The sequence below is a fragment of the Sorex fumeus genome, unplaced genomic scaffold (assembly GCF_029834395.1).
Source record: "Sorex fumeus unplaced genomic scaffold, SorFum_2.1 ptg000024l, whole genome shotgun sequence".
Classification (NCBI taxonomy): Eukaryota; Metazoa; Chordata; class Mammalia; order Eulipotyphla; family Soricidae; genus Sorex; species Sorex fumeus.
In genome coordinates this window covers 22,607,319-22,633,565 of record NW_026606081.1, presented here as the reverse complement: position 1 = coordinate 22,633,565, position 26,247 = coordinate 22,607,319, and the positions used below count along the sequence as shown (strand labels likewise).

The following is a 26,247-nucleotide window of genomic DNA, read 5'->3' as shown; positions in this document are numbered from 1 at the left end:
TCCCGGCTCTGCCAGCACGGTGACTGTTGTGGTTCCTACCGACTCCGGCACCAGGATGCCGGCCCCACCTCAAACAGGGAAAGGAAAAGCAGCAGGGAAGCTGGTGGTGGGATCCAAACCACACTGGCTTGATTCAAAGCCCCCCTGCCCCCCTAGGGGAATCGATGAGCTGTTTCTGAGCACTGCTGGCCGAGCCCCTCGTGCACGGGGATCTGATGCGCTCTGTTTGGGTCCCTTTGGGGTCCGTGAAACCCAGGCCGATCCCCTTTACTGAAACAGGAAACATAACGCCCACCCCTTTCCTGCCCTAACTCACTTCACGTTGGCTGGGGGCCTCCTGCCCTGCCCTGTGGGCGTCCCGGCCAGCGGTGGCCAACGCCTTGGTACCCAGGGGTCTGCCGGAACCCGGGACCCCTCGTTACGAAAGTCAGGAGTGTTTGTGCCCCGCCTGGGAGGCTCAGGGCTGAGCTGTAGCCATGGTTCTGTCCCAGGACGCTTGGCCCCTCGACACCTCTGTGGTTTCCGGGTGCCAGAGCTTTGTCTGCTAATCCCTGAGCTGTGCAGGGGAGCGCTGGGGGCCTTGGAGGAACTGGGCACGTGTGTGGGGCTGGGCTTGAGTGACTGGTCTGGGAGGGGACCCGGTTCCCTTCCTCTCCCTAGAGGGCCAGGATTTCAGAGCGGCCGCGGGTGACTGAACCCGTCCAGGAAAACACAGTCACCACGGCAGCAGCGGGGCAGATGCCAACCTGCTGCCCGAGTGCCTTGCAGTGCCAGGAGGGCTGGCTCAGTGCCGGCATGAAATGTGGCCGTTGATGGTCGGAGGAGGAGCCTTTTCTTACACGTTTGTGCGTTTGAGAACCTGCTCTATGGCTGAAACACAAGCGCGTAAGCGTGGGCCTTACTCCACGGCGTGTCCACACGCCTGGCGTTTCTTCAGCCCTGGGTATGGAGACACCGCGGAGGCTCTGGGGCTCAGGGAGTGCGAGGTCGGGGTCCCTGCTGGAAGGGGGCGACGCCTGAAGCCCACGCGGTGACTTGGGGCCACCAGGTTCCTCTCCCTGGCCCCGCCTCTCCCAACATGCTACACAGATGAAGGTTGCCCAGTGCCTTCAGACTTGCCACGGAGGGCAGCTGGGGCCCCCGTGGCCACTGTTCCACGGCAGGGACACTCCAGGCCTGAATTCCCAGCACAAGTGGCCGTGGCCTGAGTCCCCTCTCCAAACATGATCGAGAAACCCGGCAGGGTGCCTGCCTGACAGCCTGCTGATCACTGGGTGTGGGGACAGTCTAGAATGGAAGGAAGGAGGAGAGGAGGGAGGGAGGGAGAAGGGGGAGGGGAGGAAGTGAAGGAGGGAGGGAAGAAGGAATGGAGGGAGGGGGAAGGGAAGAGAGGGGGAAGGGGATAAAGGGAGGAAGGGAGGGAGGGAAGAGAGTCAAGGAGGGCGGGATGGAGGGAGAGAAGAATGGAGGGAAGAAGGAAGAGAGGAGAATGGAGGGGAGGAAAGAAGGAAGAAAGGGAAAGAGGGAGGGTGGACAGAAGGAGAAGGGGCGGGAAGGAGGGAGGCAGGCAGGGAGAAGAGAGAGGGAGGAGGAGAAGGAGAGGGGGGATAGAGTTTTTTTTTTTTGCTTTTTTGTTGGGCGAGGGGGTCACACCCAGCGATGCCCAGGGGTCACTCCCGTCTCTGTGCTCAGGAATTACTCCTGGCGGTGCTCAGGAGGTGCCCTGTGGGATGTTGGGGGCCGCCAGCATTCACCCCTTTAGGTCCATCTTTGGTCAGTGACACTCGGCAAACTTTTTCCCTGTGGAGAAGAGTTGCAGGATGACAGTTTCCCTCTCAGTCTTCGGGGCGGTCTCTACTCCCTTTGTGCATTTCCAAGCGTTGGTAGATCAGGGACCGCAGGTGCACTGAGGCTCCAAGCGTAACCGGGAAGCGGCTGGGGCCATCTCCAGCCGGGGAGTTGGACGTGACCGGGAGTGCCGGCCCACAGTTATTTTTAAACCTCTGATAAGGTTTGGAGAGAATTCAAATGGGGCAGAGGCCCCGGTCAGCTGAGAGACACTCCCAGGGCCAGGGATATTCTGGGCGGCTTCAGCACCGGCCCGGGCTCGCGACCGCTGCAGGAAAGGGAGAAGCTGCTCCCACCTTTCCGTTTCAGGCCCCAGGCCCGGCAGGTTCTAGCATTCTCTGGAGCAGCTGCAGACGGTCCCAGCCCTGAGCCACCCTGAACCCTCCCCAGGACACAGGGACCTGGCACGGGGAACCCGGAGTCCTCATCATCCCACAGGTGACCCCTGCGCCCCCCAGTCTGATGGAGAATCTGGTCTCTGCAGGGGCGAGTGACCAAGCCAGGGAGAGGGACAACGGCTGCATCTGCTCGTCCTGTCCTGGGTCTCAGAGCTTCCCCGGGCCGCAGTGCACGTCAGGGTGCCCCCACGGATGCCCTCCCGGGGGCAAGGGCAGAGAACAAGCCCTGGGTCAGGCATGGGAGGTGCCCCTGCAGGTGCCCCTCCTGGGACGCGGCTTCTCAGAAGAGCTCCCACTTTCTAGCGGTTTTGTCTGGGGGCAACACCGGACTGTGCTCTGGGCTCACTCCCGACTCTGCTCTGGCTCTCCAGGAAGGACCAGGGACCCTGTGGTGCCAGGGACCAAACCTGGGCAGGGCGTGTGCCAGGCAAGTGCCCTACCCACTGGGCTCTCTGGCCCTACCCACTGTACTGTCTTCCTAGCCCTACCCACTATACTTTTTGGCCCTGAGAGCTCCCACTTTTTAAAGTTGGTAATTCAGGCCACGCCAACGGCCCAGCTCCAGGCTTCTCCTCTGTGGAGACGCTGAACTGATGGAAACCCCAGGCACGGGGATGTGGGCTGAGAGCTCTCGGCTCTGCTCTGTAGCCCACCCCTCCCGCCCTCCCCCCAGTCTCCACAGACCCTGGAGTTCTGGGAATGACACCTCTGAATCCCAGGCACCGAGTTAGAGGGGAAGGTAGTACACAAGCTTTCAAGCTTGGGAGGCTTGATTAGCTACAAAGGGCTCAGTGAACCCCAGACAAGGACCCTGTGAGCCAGTGTGAGATGGAGCAAGTTCACACATTTTCTTGTACTGAAACTATTTAGTTGTGACAAGCAGTATAAAATATGTTCTTCTGTGCCCGTGGCAGGCTTGGGGGGTGGGGTGGGAAATTGGGACAATGGTGATGGGACAGTGTGGAGCAATGAATGCCCGTGACAACTGTATAATAAAGAACTTGTAAACCAGTGTATTTTAACCAAGTTAAAAAGAAAAGGGGGGGGGGGAGGAGGAATTGGTGAGTCACTCAACACCAACGCTCCCCCCGCCCCCCATCGGTTCCGCCATACCCTGTCTGTGTCCGTGTATCTGCACATGTGCACGTGTGTGTGTGTGTGTGTGTGTGCGTGTGTGCGTGTGTGCGTGTGTCTGTCCGGGACCTCCAGGAGCACATATGCTTTTAAACGTAGCTCAAGAGCCGCCAAGGCCCTGCAGCGGGCCTGCAGGAATTTTATGGAAATATTTCCAGGAGGAAAAAAAACATTTATCAGACACGGATTCTGGAAGATTTTCTATCTTTGATCTCATGTGGGAAAACTGCGTCTGATGCCAAAGGACACAGCACTTTGGAACAAGAAGGAATTCTTCTCAGGCTACTCAAAGGTGCGTTGGCCAGGGGACGTGGCTCACGGCTTCCTCCCAGGCCCAGGAGCACACAGGGAGTGACATGAGAGTCGCAAGCGCGTCAGCGCGGGCCTTACTCCACGGCGAGACTCTTCTCCCGCTCTCACGCCAGCAGGAAGGGGACTCGGAGAGCCACACTGCGACAACATGTACCAGCCAGTTCCCAGAACTGCTTCTTTGTTCAACTCAAAGCTCTGTGGGCCGCCACACCTGGGCTTCTCGACTGTCCAGTGTCCCGTGCTCGTCTGCACCTCACAGTCTCTGGGAGGCGCTCGGGCGGTGGGGGGCGGAGGGGGGCGTGCAGGTGGGACAGACCCAGGCTTCCCCGGGGGTGGGGCTGGAAGCCGAGCTGTCAAGGAGGGTCAGCTCCATCCGCCCTTCTGCAAGAGATCTCGGGTCGACTCGCCATTCCTGCTGGAGCTAAAACTAAGCCGCGGGCATGCAGGGAGAGAGGGCACGGCTTGACCCACAGGCAACCCAGCTCTGTCTCTGCCAGGCCCCGGGGGCACCGGCCATGGCGTCTGAAGTACGGGCGGGCCTGGATGGTGCTGGATTTGGTCCCTGGCCCACGTGACGCCGCCAGCCTGCAGGCCTTTGGGCGTGAAGTCAGAGGCGCCCAGCTCCCCAGCCCGACCGACTGAAACTGTGTCTTCGCTGTGGCCCCACCTGGCTCAGGGCTGACTTCTGGCCTTGCGCTCACAAGGTGCGGGGGATCAAGCCTGGGCTGGCTTGTCACCCTGGTCCTGGGCCTCCTTGAGCATTAACGCCCGGTGGGGAAACACGAGAGCTCCCCTTGCGCTGTCTCAAGTGTGGTCTCTGGGTGTGGGACCCACGTCCTGGCCGCAGCCCCCAGCCTCCCTGAGCCCCCGGCCCTCTCTGTGTCCCAGGAGGTGTGACTGTGACACGCCGTCCTCGCGGGGGTCGAGTCGTGGCCCTGCGGCCAGCGCCTGCACCTCGGGACAGTCCCTCTGCAGGGTCAGGCCTCCTCCTGGCCTGGGCACAACGGCGCTGCCCACGGGCCCGGGTCCTCGGGGCAGTGACATCCCGCCGGGCACTGGGGGGACTGGCCTTGGGCTCTTGGTGCTGCTGGGGTGCACAACCACAAATGGTGACATGGCAGGAAGCACGCAGCCACGGAAAGCGAAAGCAGACCTGTGACCCGGGCGTCCCTGTCATCACCTCATGGCATGAAAAGGATCTGGCTTTACAGACGGGCGACGCTGGGCGGGACGCTGGGCCCTGTGCTATGAAGTCTCCCTCATCAAAGGCGACCCGGCCCCCGCGGAGGCGGGAAATGGCACTAATGGATGTTAATGAGAACCACGCAAATCAGGAGGAGGGAAGCACTACCGGGCTCCTGAGGGAACCAACTTTAGTTTGTTAAAAACACATGACCTGGGGCCAGAGTGACAGCCCAGTGGGGAGGGTGCCCGCCCTGCACACGCCAAGGTGGGTTTGGTCCCCAAGGCCACAGCGCCCCGAGCACCGCCAGGAGTGACCCCTGAGCACTGCCAGGTGTGGTCCCCAAACCAGCCAACCAACCCAACCAGAACAATAGTGCCCGAAACAGGGCACAGGGCCAGTGCACACGCGCGTTGGCTTCTGTGTTTGCGGTATTTGCGTGTGAGTGTCCCGGGTTCCAGCCCAACACCGATAGGGTGGCTCCCTTCTCTGCCCCCAAATGTAAACCGACTCTCTCCATCAAAAATAAAGTAGCTTTGGGTGGAGGGAGAGATACTGGGGACACTGGTGGTGGAGAATGGGCGCTGGTGGAGGGATGGGTACTCCATCATTGTATGACTGACACAGAATCATGAAAGTCTGTGAGTCTGTAACTGTATCTCATGGTGATTCAGTCACTGTCACTGTCCTCCTGTTGCTCATCGATTTGCTCGAGCAGGCCCAATAACGTCTCCATCGTGAGACTTGTTGTTACTGTATTTGGCATATCGAATATGTCACGGGGAGCTTGCCAGGCTTTGCTGTGCAGGCGAGATACTCTCAGTAGCTTCCGGGGCTCTCTGAGAGGGGCGGAGGAATTGAACCTGGGCCGACCGGGTTAGCCACGTGCAAGGCAAATGCCCTACCTGCTGTGCTATCGCTCCAGCCCTACGGTGATTCAGTAAAATAAATAAATAAATAAATAAATTAGCTTTAGAGTTCCCACTGCAGTTCAAGTTACCTGAGAATCTGAGCTTCGTGCCAAAGGCCGCCAGTGTGAAACCAATCCAGCAGGTGAGCATTGGTCAGGAGCACTGGCCAGGGGCCCCTTGGTCCGGCCACACCCTAAGATACTTTCTGAGAGCGTGGGGACACTTTCACTGTGCAAGCGGTGCGGATCGAAGAATAAAAAATATTGCAGAAACTTTTATCTTCATTTTTTTTAAGGCCACCGAGTTCAGCGTGTGTCTGTGGACCCACTACAAGCGCCGGGCACACTGCGGGCAGGCAGGGAGGGCGGAGGGGGGCCGTCTCTGCTCCCCGGTAGCCTGCGAGCCACGGGCAGGCAGGCCAAGCTCTCTAGTCTCTGCTTCTAACCGGATCTGCATTTCCAGACACAGAGAGGCTACCAGAAATGCCTCACAGTTTGGTCACTGCACCCCGACAACGTTCTGGGTTATCTGCTGGCCTGGGCCAGGGCCAGGAGCCCAGCGGAGGGGCCAGGGCAGCAGAACGCGGAGGGCGGGTATCTCCCCTGGGTTGCGCCAGGAGTGGCTGACGAAGTGAGTCACTCCCCAAGTCGGAGCGAGAACACTGACCGGTTTCCTCAGAGACGGTTTCCCCAGCAGGGGACAGGCCAATGGTCAGGTCTTGCAAGAATACAGGATTCCTGGAGCAATGAGCTGGACAGGCTCTGTCCCCCCATCCCTTTATTGGGGGGGGGGGGTCAATACCCCACAATGCTCAGGGTTCACTCCTGGAGGAGCTCAGGGGACCGGACGTGGTGCCGGGGATCAAGCCTGAGTCGACCGGGTAGAGTTGTCACGTGCCCTCCCCACTGTCCTGCCGTTCCAGCCCCTGTGTCGGCATTTCAGTGAAGTTACCGACAGCTGATTGCTCTGCAGCGAGTTGCTAACTGATTTGACTCTCAGGAATTATTTTCAGTAAATGTACTGTTCAGTAGAAATGACATCTGCACTGTTCACAATAGCCAGAATCTGGAAACAACCCGAGTGCCCGAGAACAGACAACAGGTTAAAGAAACTTTGGCCCATCTATACAATGGAATACTATGCAGCTGTTAGGAAAGACGAAGTCATGAAATTTGCTTATAAGTGGATGGACATGGAGAGTATCGTGCTAAGTGAAATGAGTCAGAAAGAGAGGGACAGACATAGAATGACTGCATGCATTTGTGGGATATAAAATAACATAATATAAAACTGATACACAGTGACAGTAGAGACAGGACCAGGAAGATTGCGCCATGGTTGGAAGCCTGCCCAGCTGGGATAGAGAAGGGATCACTAAGTCAGTGATGGTGGAGGGATTGTTTGGGATGGGAGATGTGTGCTGAAAGTAGATAAAGGACCAGACGTGATAACCCTCAGTATCTGTATTACCCAAAAGTAGAGTATGGGGGAAAATTGTCTGCCATAGAGGCAGGGGGATAGTTGTAATGAGGAGGGGGATACTAGTGACATTGGTGGTGGGGAATGTGCACTGGTGGAGGGATGGGTGTTCACTCATTGTATGATTGAAACTCAAACACGGAAGCTTGTAACTGTATTCCATGGTGATTCATTTAGAAAAAATGTGCTAATCCTTCAAAATGATCGTGCTTAGGTTCTTCATGATAGTGACTTGAGCGGCATCAGGTACTCAATGCCAGTAGCCAAGCAGACCAAAGCAGAAACCAACCAAGGGGGTTGCATTAAATCAAGCTTCCGCACGCAAAGGGAATGAGGCTGACAAGCACTCTGGCGGGCTGGAGGGACAGCGGCCCATCACCTGGCTAAGAGCTAACAGCCAAGAGGGACAGAGTACGTGAAGAATTGGTTGGTCTGTTTTGGAGGCTCAGGGGTCACTCCCGGCTCTGCACTCAGGAATCACTCCTGGCGGTGCTCGGGGGACCCGATGGGACGTCGGGGATTGAACGCGGGTCAGCAGGTGCAGGGCAGATGCACTATCGCTCTCACCCCGAGCACCTGCAAAATTGAACAGCATGAACACAAGCAACCCCACCAAAACCGGGGAGAAGAGCTGGACAGATGCCTCCTCTGTGGAGACACAGAGGGCTGACAGGGCGGTGAGAAAATTGCCTCATCGAGGAACTGCAAACCAGCACCACCGGAGACCCTCACACCAGACGAGCAGCAGCGAGCAGCATGGGCAGGTGCGGGAAGGAGCCTTGGGCCCCTGCGGGGAACCGCCTGGGGGCTTCTCGGGCAACTGACCCCAGAAGTCACACAGCAGAGCAGAGATCTCTGTAGCCCTTATGGTGGCAGGAGTCAGACCAGCCCAGGCGTCCGAGAATACACGAGAGGGGAAGAGACCAAGGGACACACACAACAGAACACCCGGGAGAGATGAGACCCTGCAACTGGCCATGCCTCGCCGGGGCAAAGGGACCGACAGAATGATCGCGGACAAACGGGCACAGCTCATGCTCAGGGCAAGGGGGCGGTCGCCAGGGCTGAGGGGTCCAGAGAATGGTGGGCTGAAGCGGCTGTGGGCAGCGCCCCCCTCCTGCTCACCATGCCTGCTAAGCTTAGATGGGCAGGTGTGCCTGAAATTTTGCATCGTGGTAAAACAGAAGATGGAACTGCAACACCTGGAAGATAAGGCTAAGGTTAAAAAAAAAGATAAAAATGCAATGTATGGAAGGTGAAATCTCATCCATCTATGTATGACATATACTTTGATACTTAGAAGTGCATAATTAATCAGAATTATGTCTTAGTAGCACAACTGGAGATTTTTCAAATGATCCTCAGAAGCCTGACTGTATACAATTTATTTAAACGGTGACACTTTAAAACAGCTTTGTTAAGGAGTATCACATTTTCATGCATTCTTTTTTTTTCCCCTTGCTTTTTGGGTCACACCTGGTGATGCTCAGGGGTTACTCCTGGCTTTGCACTCAGGAATCACTCCTGGTGGTGCTCCGGGGACCATATGGGATGCTGGGAATCGAACCCGGGTCGGCTGCGTGCAAGGCAAACGCCCTACCCACTGTGCTATCGCTCCAGCCCTTCATGCATTCTTAATGTCTACATTTAATACCCACAATGTGTAATATCAAATCAACAAAATCTCAAGCTCATGGGAAAACAATAGTAAAATGAGGTTACTTTTTCATACGATCAGCTAAATTCTTTTGGAAGAGGAAAAAGTTGACACTGGGAGTTAAGACCCTCAATCTCCAACACACTCGGTGAGCTCACGCCACTGGGCTGCCCATCAGCCTTTCCTGTCGGAGGGCGATGAGCCTCTTGAACCACTTCTCCTCGGCGTCTGCTTTATCGACAAACAACTGAAAAAGGAAAAAAGGAAAGGAGAAAAATTTTACTGTCAATGCTTAGATCGACTGCCACACGGGCGGTGCTCAGGGCTTATTCCTGGCTCTGCGTTCGGGGATCATTCCTAGCAGGACTCAGGGGACCACGCCGGGTGCTGGGGTCAGCCATAGGCACAGCAAGTGCTCAAACCACTAGCCTATCTTTCCGGCCCCACAAATCACATCTAATACATCTTCCAGCAAAGACTGGGTATAGCTGACACTGGATGATTTCTTTCTCTCTCTCTCCCCCCCCGCCCCCCGGTTCTTTTGGACTACACCTGGTGATTCTCAGGGGTAAGTTACCTCTGGCTCTGTGCTTGGGAATCACTTCCGGCTGGCTTGGGAGACCATCTGGACTGTCCACCCTCCCTGCTGCACTATGCCCACCCCGGGCGACTCTCCGGAGTCCACAGTTCACAGTGCTCAGAGTCCTGGGCACAAGACTTGGATGGAGGCCACTGGTGAACAATCCCATCCCGCCTGCCAGTGACCCTCGTGGCCGGCACTGCCCAAGCGCCCAGAGGACATGCAGTGACCGTGCGGGTCCTTCGGTGCTGGACTCTAAGGAGTGTGCGATTCTCCTTTGCCTGCCTTGGGGAGTCGGGGGACAGCGGCATCAGCCCAGGGGCCCCCAGGACGCGCCCGAGTCCGCGAGGCTCACACTGGGATGTGCCAGTGAGTTGTCGTCCTGGTACTTGATGGTGGTTGGGATGCTGTTGGCGTCCGCCCCCTTCTCGCCACTGGGTGGGTCCGTCGCTGCTGCTGCTGCCGCCGCGGGTCCCGCCACGGCCACTGCAGGCCTCACCTCGCCCGCCTCCACCTGCTATACCACACAGCACACGTTAGTGACTGGCTCCGGTGCTCCACGGCGAGAATCCTGCTGGGTTCTACTCTCGGACCCTCTGGGAGGGGCTGGACTCAGGGTGGGCCCTGGCGACTGAACAGGAAACAACCAGCCCAGAGCAGGCAGAGCCAAGGGCAAAGCTGAGGGAAGCACCGAGAGACGCGTCTCAGGGCCCGTGGAGTTTTCTCGGAAACCAGGCACCATGGGTCTGTGTTTGGGGGAAACGCACAGCCGGGATGTCCCCCTCACTGGGAGGAGCAGTTTCCATTTAATTTCTATGTGAATTTATGGTGTTGGTGTTTTTTTTCCCCTTAATATGGAGCGATAGCACAGCGGGTAGGGCGTCTGCCTTGCACGCAGCCAACATGGCCGACCCGAGTTCGATTCCTCCGCCCCTCTCGGAGAGCCCGGCAAGCTACCGAGAGTATTCGATATGCCAGACACAGTAACAACAAAGTCTCCAATGGAGACGTTACTGGGCCCGCTCGAGCAAATTGATGATCAATGGGAGGGCCTTTACTAATATGTATGTGTGATGTGTGTATGTGTGTGTGTATATATATATATATATATGCTTTTGGAGTCACACCCTGTGATGCACAGGGGTTCCTCCTGGCTCTGCACTCGGGAATTACTCCTGGCGGTGCTTGGGGGACCATATGGGATGCTGGGAATCGAACCCAGGTCGGCCACGTGCAAGGCAAACGCCCTACCCACTGTGCTATCGCTCCAGCCCCATGGTGTTGGTATTTCTAGGCCTAACTGCAGCCTGTGGCCTTGTCCCTAAAAGGGACGTTTGACCTTCAGACTGTGCTGGGCACTTGGCATTGAGGTGGCTCCCACCAGAACCAGCCGCAACGTTCTCTGGCACTGAGTTTGGCCTCTGTTACATTTAAAAAGCGAATTCAAGGTTCCTGGGAGAAATGCTTCTGTGCAGAGGTGCAGGTCCTAGCCAGGACCAGAGCACAGAAGCGGCATTGAATCTTGAGTAAGTATAAAAGGCCATGCTGGAACCTGGTGTGTATGTGTCTGCGTGCGTGCACATGCACGCGCGCATGTGTATGCAAGAAGCTGTCATTGAATCCTGAGTAAGTACAGAAGGCCATGCTGGGAACGCGGTGTGTGTGTGTGTGTGTGTGTGTGTGTGTGTTCGGTCTGCCCTGGGGATTCTGCCACCTGCTGGTTGTGTGTGTGTGTGTGTGTGTGTGTGTGTGTGTGTTCGGTCTGCCCTGGGGATGCTGCCACCTGCTGGTTCTGTCTGGAAGTGCATGTTTCCCAAGAAGGAATGCCCGTCCCTCCCTGGGAGCCCATGGCTCTCAGAGTCCACTCCCGGGTGGCCAGCTGAGCCCACTCTTCCTCTGGGCCCTGAGGCTGGTGACACAGTGGGCGCTTCCAGATGCGCCTACTCCAGCGAGAGACCCCTCACTGCCCACCTGGACAGGGAATCAGTCAGAGCCGGTCACATCTAGGAACTGACCCTTCAGCCCATGCTGCTCTGCCTCAGGGCGGCACTAGCACAGCGAAAGGGTGTCCACTCAGGGCAGGTGGCACAGAAGGCCGCCCATGGCCAGGACCCTGCTCTGCCCGGCTGGCCCTTTCACCTCCACATGTGGGGGCCATGTCCTCCAGTGACCCACCTGCCCGTGGAGTCACCTCGTGCTGCTGACCCCTGACCGGTCATTTCAGGCACCTGGTCCCCACGCTAGCAAACTGGCCCTGTTTCAGCTGCGTGAGAACTTGCCCACGGCCTGCTGGGCACTGCTCTGTGCTGGATGCCTGACCTGGGGACCCGACATGTCCCGGGAGATGCCTGGCTCCCCCCAGGGCCTGCAGTCACAGTGGGAGAAGCAGAAGCCTGGGGGTGGACACGGGGGTCTCCTAGCTGGGGCCCGGGCAAGGCTGAGCAAGCCTGCAGAACCTCGGCTGCCTCTGAGTCGGGCTGGACACTGGGATGTAGCATGGGCATGTGCGGTGGCCGCGAGGAGGAGGAGTTTGGAGTCTTTCGTCATTCTGCTTTTGCCTAAGCAGGTGGGGATGCGGACATCGTTTCACCTCGTTTGTGTTGTGCTTAACCTTTCAAGTAGCTGTGCTGAGGCCAGGGGTCCCAGGTGGGCAGTGGGGAGGCAGAGAGGAGAGCTAAGAGTGGCCAGCTGGCCCAGATGGGCGGGGGTGGGGGGTGGGAACAGAGTCTGTGTGGCCCCGGGGACTCAGGCTGCAGCTTTGGGGTTGGGACACAGGCCGGGGCGCGAGCTGTCCCTGCTCAGAAGAGGGCCAGGCCTTGAGGAGGGGCCGAGGCCCTGGCCCTGAGAAGGAGGATGGGTCTGGGCCGAGGTGTGGCCGGTGACCGGGTTCCTGGGGGTCCTCGTGTGCACGCGACAGGAAGCGCCCCAGCCCCTCCCTCTGGTCTTAGGCCACGCCCACAGGGCTCAGGGCCTTCTCAGCCCTGTGCCTGGGTCTCTCCTGTGCGCAAGGCTTGTGCCCAGCCGGTGGGCCATCTGGCCAGACAACAGCTGGCCTTAAGGGCGAGAGTGTGCAAGCAAGAGGCACCTCCGGGTGCACCATCTCTAACCCCTGATGCCACAGATGAATGAAACGGACCACGATTCACCCACTCACGGCAGGTTATTACAGACTCACAGTGCTCCTAAGTGGCAGCTACCCCTTTATCCGACGTGTACTATTAGAGGACAACATGTTTGTTTGTTAGTGTTAGGGCCACACCCTGGCTCTCTGGCCCAGGGGGCACCCCTGGTGGGGCCTGAGCCTGGAGCTTCCCTCTGGGTCAGTCTGCAGCCCGACATGCGTCCCACGGCAGAGTGACCTCTCCTGCCAAGGTCCCTGGTGACTGAAAGAAGAAGTACGGAGCATCCACGAGAGCTGAGTGCCCGTCGCGAGCCCTTCACTGGCAAGAGGAAGTGCCACCCAGGCGGGCGCAGGTGAACGTCCCTACCGTGACAGTTATTTATTTTAATTTTTTTGCATTTTGGGTGATACCCGGCCAGGGGTTCCTCCTGGCTCTGCACTCAGGAATTACCCCTGGTGGTGCTTGGGGGACCCTATGGGATGCTGGGAATCGAACCCGGGTTGGCTGTGTGCAAGCCCTCCCCACTGTGCTATCGCTCCAGCCCTGGTTTTTGACTTTTAAAGCCCCTTCCAAAGTTCTCTTTCGCGACGCCACCCCCGCTGGCTGTCCCACGCTGCGGCCCGCCTCGCTGCACTGAGATCCGGTTTCCCCAGGTGTTAGACCAGAAGGGCAGCCGAGACTTGGGGCTTACCTTCTTGACCTCCTTGCTGGACCGGAAGGCCTGCTGCACGAAGCCGCCGCTCTCGATGGCCTCAATCTCCTTCACCCTCTTCACCTGCGCGCCCAGGGTGGGCTGGTCTGGAAGAGACAGGACATGTCAGGGGCTGGGTGGGCCTGCGAGCGACCCCTCCCCGGCGGTGGCCGCTGTCTTAAGAGATCCTAAGCTGGGGGGAAAGGCTCTTCACTGAAGCTGCAGGAAGACATGTGGGTTTTCCTTTTCCTCCCCGAGATCCACAAATATAACCCCCAGAGAAGCCCAGTGATGGTCTCAAAGTGCCGGGAAAACGCTGCCCAGGGAGCCCAGCCAAGGGCCTGGTCTGGGGGACGGCACTCAGCCCCTTTTCTAACGCTGTTCACCCTGAAGACACAGAAAAGGAGCCGCCAGCAGCCCCTGCTCTCCTGATTGCCGCGGGGGGCTGGGTCCTGCTCTTGGGCGAGCTGGCGATACTTAACGGGAAGTTCCAGATGCCACATGGGCCCTTCCCGACTCTCCCGCGGGTGCAGGAAGGGGTTAAAGAAAACCAGAACAAAAGCAGGACGATGACGCTGGCTTCATGCCACACTGGCTTGTGGTGGGGGAGGGGGGGATCCAGGCAGGGCCCCTCCCGGTGACTCCTGGCCAGCCAGCCTTGCAGATCACCGCTGTGGGAGCACCTGGCCCCGGTGTCGGCCTGGGGGCCCCATGCTGTGCCCCAGCGCTGCTGGGACCATGTGACATCAGAGGCAGCCCCTAACGCCTGCCCCGTCTCCCGGGCTGACTGGTTCCTTGGGACCAGCCTCACCCACACCTGGGAGCCCCAAACCTTTGAATCCTGTTGGTCCTTGGCGGAGGCCCCCTGGTGCAAGGGGACAGGCAGGGCTAGGTGGCAACGGCTGCCTGGCTGGGTGGGACTCATGTTCTCAGAGTTCGGAAGGGAGAGTCCTGGGGTTCTGGGCAGCCGGGCGCCTGGCCTTGTGAGCCATCCTGTCCACCCTGGAGGGTGACCGTGGGGGTCATCTGAGATGGGACCCACAGGAAGTCCTGGCCGCTGAGTCCTTTAAATCACTCCCCACCTCACGCCTCTGTACTGTGACACCCACCCCCATCTCACCTGTCGCTGTGATAACGACAGCCAGAGCGTCTGCATATGCTGCCCACCACCGCCTCCCCCAATGCCGCCAGGACGGTGCACGCCCCCCTTCCCACCGTGCCCCACAGGCCCTCCGGTCCGGCTCTCTGCTGTCCCGGGATTTGCTTCCTTGTGTCTCCCCTCCAGAGACCGCCTGGAATCCCTCCTGGCCGCCTCACGCCGAAGACCCCTCGGGCTCCACCCATGAGGCGGCAGCTGCGTGGGTCTCTCTGCTCCTGGCGTGTCTGCTGTGGGCCAGGGTTTGGGGGCAGCTGCGGGTGTGCCCGGCCCTCCAACGGGTGGGCGGCAGGACTGGCTGCGAGAACACGGGCGCGCAGCCGCCCTCCCTGTCACTTTTGAATCCAACTATTTCAATCCGACTACTGAAGAAAACGGATCTTTCATCCTTTGAAAATCCCCCTGCCCCCGGCTGGGCGGGCTTTATCCTCATGCTGTCACCCATATGTTCCGCCCCGTGATCCGTGTAAACCAGTGGTCACGTCTGGGCTTGGCTCGACTCTCAACTCGAGTCCAGAACACAGCGGACCGCTCCATGCCACACCCGGAGATGTGAACGCCGACTGCGGGCCGGGACAGGAAGCTCCTGCCAGCCCTCGCTGCATGGCTCATTCCTGGGTTGAGCACCAGCCCATTTCATCGGACGCCAGAACACAGTGCCTCCTAGCTCAGAGCTTGGTTCTCTCTGACTCTTACCCCTGCTGGACACAGTCAGTGTAGGGACAGCAGGAGGCATGTTCATTCCTGCCCTTCTCACCACGCTGGGACGCCCTGCCTTGTCTGGTGAGTGGCCTTCACAGCCGGCCTTTCACGACTTGGTGCTCAAACATCTCCTCAAAACTCCCCCCACTTGTGGCTGGCACCCACCTTCTTTCCTGACAATGAGGGTGTACAAGGTGCCCCCGGCTGCCCCTCACAGCTTCTGCCCCAGACCAAGGCTCAGCAATTTCACCTCAGTGATCAAGACAAAAAATAACCTGGCACGGCCCGTTGCTGCTACTACACCGTCATAGCTCCTTCAAGCGGGAGGGAAGAAAACACGTATCCTTTGAGGGGAAACTGCTGAGTTTATCCTAATACTAGGACACAACCTAAAGCTGGTGGCTTCTGAGTCCAAGGCCGTAACTTCATGTTTGGATTGCTTTTTCTTCCAAGCTCCAGGAAGAGAACAAGGCAGAGTCTCCTGCCCCCGCGACTGCCTGTCCTCATCGGGGCCCCTTGGAGGAGGGCAGGTTGAGTTTCCCTCTCCGCCCTGAGCAGAGTCCTGACAGCAGAAGACCTCCGGGACCCAGCCAAAGCCATGCTGAGACCACTCTCCACACCTGGATGAGGAACTGGCAGAGGAACCCAGGTGTGCGGGACCCGGGGCTGAGATCTCCAAGCCTGCTCGTTTCGGGACTGGGCCTCCTCCACCCAGCTCCCCCACCTTCTAGTAGCTAGACAGTCAGACCCACCAATTGCCGTGTAACCCCATCAACGGCCATCTGGAGACTATAAAACCAAGCTCCCGGCGAATGCAGCCGCGTGACCTCTTATTCTCTAGTTCTCAGTCTGAAAGTATCATACCCGCCTATATGCCTGACTAGGAACACCTGTAAAGGTGAGTAGAGGCTGCTCCAAAAGCCTCCATCCATCTCGGAGAGCCCGGCAAGCGACCGAGAGTATCCCGCCCGCACGGCAGAGCATGACAAGCTACCCGTGGCGTACTCGATATGTCAAAAACAGTAACAATGAATGGTCCTCATTCCCCTGACCCTGAAGGAGCCTCCAATGTCATCAGGCTACACTTGCACGTGACAGGGACGAATGGAGACGTTACTGGGCCCGCTCGAGCGAACTGAAGAACTGTGGGGTGATAGTGACAGTGATTTCTTCCTATCAAAATTGTCAGCCTGAACGATACGATCAAAACTTACTGTTTGTATTTCCTAACTTGTGAGCTGAGTATTAGTTTGAATGATAAGAGAAGCATTTCTATCAGTAGCAGATGAAGTCGGCGCAGCCCGAGCTTCCTTTATGGTTCTCTTTGATCTTCGGGTGTGTCGCAGGACAAGCCTGGTGTGACTGCGCTCCCAGGGCTCATCTGCTTCCATTCCCTTCTGACTTTTGGCACTACTCTGTTTTGTTCTCTTTGTGGCTCACATTTGTTTTTGAATTGCCCAAAACATGTTTTTGTAGTTAAAACTCCAGCCCAATACCCAGTTTCTGTGCCCCTCTTCCTACGCACTTCTCCCTATCCTTGGGGGAATCTTTTTTTTTTTTTTTTTTTGCTTGTTGGGTCAGACCCGGCGATGCTCAGGGTTACTTCTGGCCTCCTGGCTCTGCATTCAGGAATTACTCCTGGCGGTGCTTAGGGGACCCTATGGGATGCTGGGAATCGAACCCGGCTCGGCCGTGTGCAAGGCAAATGCCCTACCTGCTGTGCTATTGCTCCAGCCCCGGAAATCTTTTATTTATTTATTTTTTTGCTTTTTGGGTCACACCTGGTGATGCTTAGGGGTTACTCCTGGCTCTGCACTCAGGAACTACCTCTGGTGGTGCTCAGGGGACCATATGGGATGCTGGGAATCGAACCCGGGTCGGCCGTGTGCAAGGCAAATACCCTACCCGCTGTGCTATCACTCCAGCCCCAAGGGAATCATTTTTGAAGTCAGGCTTTTATTCGTGCCCGAGAGCGTACGTGTGCATCTTCCCTTCTTACGTGAAACTGCGCAGGCCACCTTCTGTTCCTGCTTCCCCACAGCGACGTCTTTCTCTGCTCCCGTGTGGAGGCTCTCAGCTCCGATTCTCCCCGCCCTGCCCTGCCCTACGCCATCTCACTCTGACCTATAGCTGGGATTCATTCCATGGCTTTCTGCCATTTTCCGTACTTGGCCCTGCTGCCAGATCCGTGAGTGACCCGAGCCCTTTGCTTTTACAATTAGTGCCTTCATAAAAAGTAACAGTGCATGTGTCATTTCATATTTCTGGGTCCCCCACACCCCAGTTAACGTGCCAGGAAAATGCAACCTGTGGCTCAGCCCCCTGCAGGGGGACCTCCCCACCCCCCGCCCCGCACGGGAGCAAGAGTGGGCCAGGAGCCGTTGTATACTCAGCTGCCTGTCCAGGAACCTGAGAGTTCAGATCTGCCTTGCTGGGCTGCGTTGACTTCTAAGGGGAAACCGTCTGGGCATGAAGATAAATTGTATCAGGGTGATTCTCACCTCCCGGAGCTAAGCTCAAAGGTTAAGTGTTAGAGAAAACATGGAGAAGCTTTGGTTCGTAAGTCAAATGAAAGAAGATCAACATTTTATTTTTCAAAAAAAATCTCCATCTCAACATTAGGCCCATCGTGAATTATTATGAGCGATTTTCCTGCAAGTTTATTAAGGGAAACGTGTGTATGTGGGTGAGTTCTTAACGGCGGTGACCTGTCTTCTCCTGGGAGATATTTCTCCTGCTCCCGGGGCCAATTCACCGCTCCTCGGCAGAAGGGATTTTTCCACATAAAAGGAGCACCCAGCGTGTCACGGGAGAGAACCCACCCCACTTGCCTTCAAATGAAAGTTCCTCTGGGCCTCGGTCATGCGATGCACTAATTAAACACAGTGCAGGAGACGACTCCTCGCTGATTTATCCGCATTAACATTCCGCGCCAGTGGCCGGTATTCTTCTCAGGACATGGACGCTGGTGCTAATGGAGCAGCGAAGAAGGTGTGGTAGACACGGTTCCACCTGGTTCTGCTTCGCGCCCTCACACGCAGACGCTTGGGAAATCAACGAATAGCTGCGCCCTTTATTTCTTTTTGTCCGAGGCACTGTGGCCGCAATACTATTAAGGGGGCTTGGCGAGGGTGTGTCCCAGTCCCCCGCGGGTTCCCACCACTTCTGCCAGCCACTCTTCCTATGCATGCTTCTTTATTTATTTTTTGCTTTTTGGGCACTCAGGAGTTACTCCTGGCGGTGCTCAGGGGACCATATGGGATGCTGGGGATCGAACCCGGGTCGGCCGCGTGCAAGGCAAACACCCTACCCACTGTGCTCTCCAGCCCCTATGCATGCTTCTTCAGACCGCGCAGGAGGGAGCTCATTCCACATCTGTCTGTCTGTCCTTCTCCTGGCTGACTTCACCCAGCAGGATACCCTCCAGATCCACCCACGTGGTGGCAAATCGCAGGATTCTGTTTTTCCCGATAGCTGAGCCGTTTCCGTTGGAAAACATCTGTTTTATAGATCCGAGGCGCCTCAGCGTCAATGAACTGATGTCACGTCAGGGTTTTGTTGTAATTATCTAAACGCACTAAAATCTGCTACCAGTTTCACGATGGGGGCCAACGGGAATGAAAAGTGATAGTTTACAGCTGGAGAACTGGCTCAAGCCCCGAGCTGAGCTGGGGCGGCCCCCAGCACCGCCTGGTGTGGCCCCAGATCCAAATCCAGGAGCAACATGTCCAGAACCTTCTGCAAGACATTAGGATGTGGCACACAGATTTTACATAAAGACGACGGGGCCAAAGACAGACTTTCTAGTTTGAAAGACAAAATTCTAATTTGCACGGCGTTGGCAGGTCCCAGACCAACCCGTCTCCTCGCGCCGGCCGCAGTGCCAGGCTGGGAGCAGCAGAGGGCGCTGCCGCCCACAACGTGATCGTGGCCGCGAGGAATTTCTTTCACCAAAGGGAACCTGGCCATGGAGACCTTCCGGATCCCTCCTGGATGGTAATACTCTATGAATCCACCCAAAGTTAAGATGGAGTTACTTGCGTGATACAGAACTTGGGTGAGCTGTCCTCAAACCTACTGAATTAGGTTATTTTGGGGGGAGGTGGGGCGGGGAGCGTTCTTTACCAACAAAAACCACGACTCCCGATAGATAACACATGAATAATAATGCAAAAGGAGGTCTTCTTTTAATTAATCGGACATCCTTTTGCATTTTAAATTCAGTTTTCATTCGATTTAATTCAATTTTACTTTGGCTTAAGAATGGAATCATGCCCCCAAATCCCTGGTTTGGGTACAATAAAGATACTGAAAGGAAAATAAAGTCTTTGCAATGCAAAGTGTTTAGAAGCCCTTCCTTAGAAGGAAAGAAAAACAAACAAACCACAAAAACTGGCGATTCAACAAGCAAGTCAACCAACCAACCAACCAACCAACCAAGCTGTAAAGTCAATAAAATCTGTGGAAAAAAACACCCCTAGACATAGTAACCAAAAATAAAACCCCTTAGAAATCAGAAATTCTTAAATGTTTCACAAACATGGCCTGCCCCCCGCTCCCCCCCCCCCCCCCCCCGCCAGAACCGCCCAGTCCTGTCCCTCTGAGTTCCACTTCCAGAACTGGCCCCGTGACGCAGGGAAGAGAAAAGCTTTGGCCGAGTGGAGCCTCTGGGCCTTCGGGAAACTTCTGCTGGGAAGCAGATGACAGATGACCCAGGTGTCTGTGACCGTGTAGACGGTCAGCAGCCGGGGCCAGTGCACGCTGGACGGTCTCCATTGAGGTCTCCAACTCTCGGCGTCCCCGAGTCAGCCCGGGGTGCAGTGACCAGGCCCAGCCCAGGGCCCCTTGCCCGCTGCGAGGAAAGGGGGCTCCCGGTGAGACGGCCCCCCCCAGCCCGGGGGCTGCGCTCGGAACCAACAGTCAAGTGGAACTCGGGGCAGGGTGCGAGGCTGGGCACGGCTCTGGTTTGGCTGGCTGGGGCACGAGCCAAGTGCCAGGACGCCAGGCCCTGCCCCAGCACGTCCGAGCTCAGCCAACAGGAGTTTCCCCCCCCAGACAACGACAGGCCATGCTGAGTGGGCTGCACCCCCCACAGGCCCTCACAGTCCTGGGGTGAGCCTGGCGGCTGGGTCCAGGCGAGGCCTGTGGCCCCCTCCAACCTGGCCAGGGGGTCCCCAGGGACGCAGCAGGGAACCTCAGCCCGGCCCCGCTGACAGAGGCATCAGTGGCATGGGGGAACGGCACGGAGATGACCGTCCATCAGACATTTGACTCGAACTGTCCAGGCTGGAAGGCCGCTGGCCTGAGGAAGGTCACTGGCATTGGTGTCCACTGAGACAGCGGTACAAAGGCCAGAGGCCCTGTTCAATGGCAGCTGCGGGCATGGCCGTGGGCAGGCAGCCACCGTCGCCTCTGCACACCCCCTGGGGGGGCGCGTCAGGCTGAGCCCGACAGACACGGTCATGTCCCGTGCAAGGGTCCAAGGCCCAGGTGCCCCATCAAGTACAGCCGCATGCTCCTGCTCGCCCCTGGGTGCCGGAGACACGAACGGCAGGTCTGGCCCCGACCTTGAGCAAAGCTGCTTGTGAATCAAGAAAATAAAAAAAGGAAAAGAAGCACTCTGGTGCCCGCGGCCTGGCAGGCACAGGGCCTCCTGTCCGGACTCGCCTCATCGCCTCGGGGACAATTGCGGGGTCTCGCCACTTCAGAAAGTCCCCAAAGGAAGGAATCCCACCCTCTGGACAGCCTCACTGATGGCTTCTTAAGTATGGCTCCAGGGGCTGGAGGGACGGCCAGCAGGGAGGCTGCGATGGGAACCAGGTCCACCCGGGACTAGGCAGGGGACCCGCACCCACGTGTGATGCCTGACTGCGGAGTCAGGGGGACGCCGAGCACTGCTGGGTAGCCCCAAACACCAACCAACCACCAACCAGGCAGAGGTTCTGGTCTTCTAGAACCCGGCACTCTCCTTCCCCACCAGGAAATGGGCAGGTGACAAGCCACTTCAGGGCTGCTTTTGACTGTGCGCAAGGGGGGTGAAAACTGGGTGGTTCCCACCAGCGGGTTGCCAGAGCCAGCGAGTCTCCCTCAGAGAGGGAAGGAAGGACAATTCCTGGCCGGCCTCCGGGAAGCACTACATACTTAATGGGGCAGAGGGAAGGGACCTATTCTGGGAGCAGCACATTACTAGGGACAACAGACCCCAAAGCTGCTGTCTGCTGTCCATTCTAATTCTAGAACTCTCCTTGACTAATTAAAATTCTGTCTGTGGAAGCACTGAATGTTACGCAGGAATGCTGTGGCCTGCCAGCCATACCAGAACCACACACAGTTCCCTGCCTGTCAGCCGTCACCACAACAGAACCACACACAGTTCCCTGCCTGCTAGCTGTCTCCACACCAGAACCACACATAGTCCCTTGCTTGTCAGCTGTCACCATAACAGAACCACACACAGTTCCCTGCCTGTTGGCCGTCACCATAAAAGAACCACACACAGTTCCCTGCCTGTCAGCCGTCACCATAACAGAACCACATACAGTTCCCTGTCTGTCAGCTGTCTCCACACCAGAACCACACACAGTTCCCTGCCTGTCAGCCATCTCCACACCCAATACCACAGTTCCCTGCCTGTCAGCTGTTGCCATAACAGAACCACACACAGTTCCCTGCCTGTCAGCCATCTCCACATGCAGTAGCACATGGAGTTCTCTCCCTGTCAGCCGTCTCCACACCCAATACCACACACAGTTCCCTGCCTGTCAGTCGTCTCCACACGCAGTAGCACATGGAGTTCTCTCCCTGTCAGCCATCTCGACACCCAATACCACACCCAGTTCCCTGCCTGTCAGCCATCTCCACACCCAGTTCCCTGCTTGTCAGCCATCTCCACATCCAGTACCACATGGAGTTCTCTCCCTGTCAACCGTCTCCACACCCAGTACCACACACAGTTCTCTGCCTGTCAGCTGTCTCCACACCCAGTACCACACGCAGTTCCCTGCCTGTCAGCCGCCTCCACACCCAGTACCACACACAGTTCCCTGCCTGTCAGCCGTCTCCACACCCAGAACCACACAGTTCCCTGCCTGTCAGCAGCACTGGCGCAGACGTCGCGCGGCTTCACCACATTTGTCACCGTGGCTAATATCAGAGACGCGGGGCTTTTTTCTTAGCACACAAAAGCAAGATATGTAATTCAATGCTCAATTTACCCTTGTCTCGCAGGAGATTTTTCCCCGCTAATTGATAGAAATTAAGCCATTAATCAAGCCACTAGCCATCGTTCAAACCGGAGAAGATGAATACAAACTTTCCTCATAACCGCCTTCCCCATTTTAGTGTTCATTAGCATTAATTTTTAATGCAATTATGCTCTTCTTTTACGCTGAGCTCATAAATTACTGCTCTTTTGTTGCTGGCTGGCCTTGTAAAATCCAAACTAATGCTTTGTGCTGGGATCCTAAAGGCAATTACGAGGTTCTTCTATCTTTTGTATCTTTGCATCGCCAATAACCTTTATAGAACGAACACCCGTGACTAAGTATGCCCATTTTTTAAAACGCGCCTATATAAATCTCTGTGCACATTTAAATGTGGTCAGATGTATCTACAAGCAGCACAAATATAAATCTATATACACATTACACATGCATTACAAAACACAGATGTTAATATAAAAATAAGGCCTCACAAATTCGTTCTGTAGTTTAGGTTCAATTATAAAGACATTATTATGGTCGGACAAAAATGCAATACATCATTCTATTAAAGTTAACATTTTTATAATGAATTAGAGAAAGAAAACTGGTATATTAATAGTCTGTCACAAACATCTGTAGTGGTCAAACGACTGAAAATGAAAGAATAATTATGGACTATCAAAACCCTTGACTCTGTAACTAGGGTGATTGTTTCGTATTCAGAGTCCCATTTAAAAAGTGTACTGAAATCTGAGAATCCATGAGATGGAAATGTAGAGTCCTGAAAGATAACAGAAGCTACTAATGCAGAAGTGAGTTTAGGAGGTATACAGCAACTGCAGAAACCCAGTGTTTGCCAAGTCCACAAAGGGTTTCTCAAAAGACAGGAAAACACAGACAGATCTGCTCTTCCCTGGAAGCCACTGGTGGGCCCAGAGACGACCCAGGGTCTGCCACGATGGCGGGGGAGGGGCAAACGCCCCCCTGCCTGCAACCCCCCAACTCCAGGATGCTCTGTCCTGGTTCAGAGGGGACTGGAATTCCCCAGCCCAGCAGGGCCCTGGGCTGTGTCTGCAAGTGGCCAGGCTCATGTTCAGGGGCTCAGAACGCATGTGGCAGGCAATGCTGGGAGCGCACGCGGTTCCTTGCCCTGCTCGGTGGCCCCAACCCAGCAGCAGCGAGGTCCGGGTCTCCAGGTCATCCGCCCACACCAAGCCTTGTACCGTTGGTGTCTCACGGCCAGCGGAGGCCAGTTCCATCTCCCCTGGCCTCCTCCCCTCAGAGAGTCCCTCCTCAACAGGGCATGGACGGGAGGAGTAACTGCAGGAATGTGGTGCTCTGGGTGTCCCTGGCCTGGGTGTGTGGAGACGCTGCAGGAGAACCAGGCATCCGTGCAGCCAAGCTGTCGCTCTCAGGACTCCTCCCCCCACCTTTTTTTTTTTTGATTTTTTGGGTCACATCTGGCAATGCTCAGGAGTTACTCCTGACTCTGCACTCAGGAATTACTTCTGGCGGTGCTCGGGGGACCCTGTGGGATACTGGGACTCGAACCGGGTTGGCCGCGTACAAGGCAGACGCCCTCGACGCTGTGCTGTCGCTCCAGCCCTGCAACTGTGATCTTTAAAGCAAAGAGGAGGGGGAACGGAGAATTTCCTTTCCTTAGAAGTGGGGCATTTGGCTATAATACTGATAAGTGCTACCTAGACAATGTCGAATTTCAAGAAACCATAAAATATTTCAAATTTCTTTTGAAACTGAATTTGATGGCAGGATGATTTGTGGACAATACTGCACCCCTTCGAAACACACAGCTCAGTGAGTTCCAGCAAATACATGACTCTCTAGGCTCATCCTAGAGGATGTTTCATCCAGATTTTACCATGGGACATTCTGGGTTTCCCTTGTGCCTGTCCCAGGCTGCAGACCACCTCCAGCCTGCTTCCGCCTGGTCTGGAAACTTCGGTTTCTAGAATCCCATACTTATTATGACTCAGGGTGCATCTATCTGTATGTCTAATGATCTAACCCACAGGTGCTCAGGGATCCCCCCTGGTGGGCTTGGGGACCATATGGGCTTCCGGGGATCAAACCTGGGTTGGCCGTGTGCAAGGTGAGCACTTCACTCACTGTACTATGGCTCCGGCCTCTGTATCTCTCTTGGACCAATGACATCTTTCAAAGAATAAAGGCTCATATTTAAAAAATCCAAATAGGGGTGGGAGGGAAACCTGGGGACACTGGTGGAGGGACGGGTGCTGGAACATGGCACGACTAAAACCCAATCGTGGACAGCTTTGTAATGCTCGATTTCACAGTGATTCAATAAAAAATTAAATGTAAAAAAATCCAACTTATCTTAAAAATGTTTGATTTATCTGGTCATCAAAGAAATACTTGCTTTCTCAACACGGCAAAGATTTTCTCCTACATTTTCTTCTAGGTAGTTTATAGTTCTGTCTTTATTTTTTTGTACAAATACATTACAAAATGATTCACAAATACAGTGTGAAAGAAGGTCAGTGTTTTCCCCCACAAAGGCAGGCCAGCATTTAAGTTAGCATTTATTAGTGACACTTTTCCATCACATTGAATTGGCTGGGTTATTTTGCTGAAAATTAATTGTTCTATCTGTGTGTGACTATACACAATCTTGATTACTAAGTTTTATAGTCAGTCTTGAAATCAGATCTATAAATCACCTGACTTTTCATTATTTACGTTTTGTATGCAACTGAATACATAGAAATGGTCCCTAAAACCATGCTGAATTGGAGGCGGAGTGATAGCATAGTGGGTAGGGTATTTGCATTGCATGCAGCCAACCCGGGTTCGGTCCCCAGCATCCCATATGGTACCCTGAGCACCGCCAGGAGTAATTTCTGAGTGCAGAGCCAGGAATGACCCCTGAGTATCGCTGGGTGTGACCCCAAAAGAAAAAATAAACAAAGTAGCTGCTCTTTAAAACAAATAAACAAAAAAAACCATGCTGAATTTTGGTATGAGGGTGCAAAGTATGAGGGTACAAATGAAATTCAATTTTGGAACAAGTTGACATTCAGAAGATTAAATAAATTAGCTATTCTCCAAATATTAGTTTGCCAAATATCACTTCATATAAAAAAAATGGGACACTTGCCCATTACTTAATTACCCAGTTTTGGGTAACCGATCAAACTGTAAAAATGTGACTTACACAAACATACAACCACGCTCAATTAAACGTTTCTATCTTTGGATTTGGGAGTCGAACATTGAGTCATATTCCTGTTGCTTTTTAAAGGAAGGAGCACACAGGGCTGTGGGTCAGGAGGCTGGCGGATGGTGACGGCAGGATTCTGTCCTTTAAGACGAGGTTGCCTGGACCAGGGGTTCAGGAGAAGGTGCCGAGGGAGAGCAGAGGGGAATGGCTGGGCAGACAGGCAGGGAGGCCGTGTGGGCACAGGGAGGCATATGGCTCCATCTGAATGGCGCGGGCAGAGCTGAGACATCACGTGGGCTGGGCTCTGTCCACTCTCACTGGACGGAACCGCAGAGATACCCGGAAACTCTTGCATCGGGAGCTGCGCCCCCCCAACCCCCACACCTCCCCCCCATTCCACACCCCATTTGTCTTTTTTTTTTCTTTTTGGGTCACACCTGCTGATGCACAAGGGTTTACTCCTGGCTCTGCACTCAGGAATCACTCCTGGTGGTGCTCGGGGGACCCTATGGGATGCTGGGAATCGAACCTGGGTTGACCGCGTGCAAGGCAAATGCCCTCCCCACTGTGCTAGCGCTCCAGCCCCACCATTTGTTTTCTTTCCCTCCTTTTGAGGTGCATCATCCCCAGCAGTGCCTCCGGGCTTCCTCCTGGCTCTGCTCAGGGATAGCCA

At 55.7% G+C, this 26,247-nt stretch overlaps 1 protein-coding gene across 1 annotated transcript in view; it reads right to left on the bottom strand.

Annotated features, from left to right (window-relative positions):
* Positions 1–8,635: 8,635 nt before the first annotated feature.
* The window catches only part of RSRC1 (arginine and serine rich coiled-coil 1), a 251,714-nt gene continuing 234,102 nt past the window's right edge, over positions 8,636–26,247 (bottom strand). The window contains exons 7-9 of the mRNA XM_056113955.1: positions 13,316–13,422; positions 9,858–10,019; positions 8,636–9,169 (exon numbers count right to left, since the gene is read on the bottom strand). Of these exons, the coding sequence (XP_055969930.1) occupies positions 9,077–9,169; positions 9,858–10,019; positions 13,316–13,422 (362 nt within the window). The 3' untranslated portion in view covers positions 8,636–9,076. The remainder of the gene's footprint in view (positions 9,170–9,857; positions 10,020–13,315; positions 13,423–26,247) is intronic.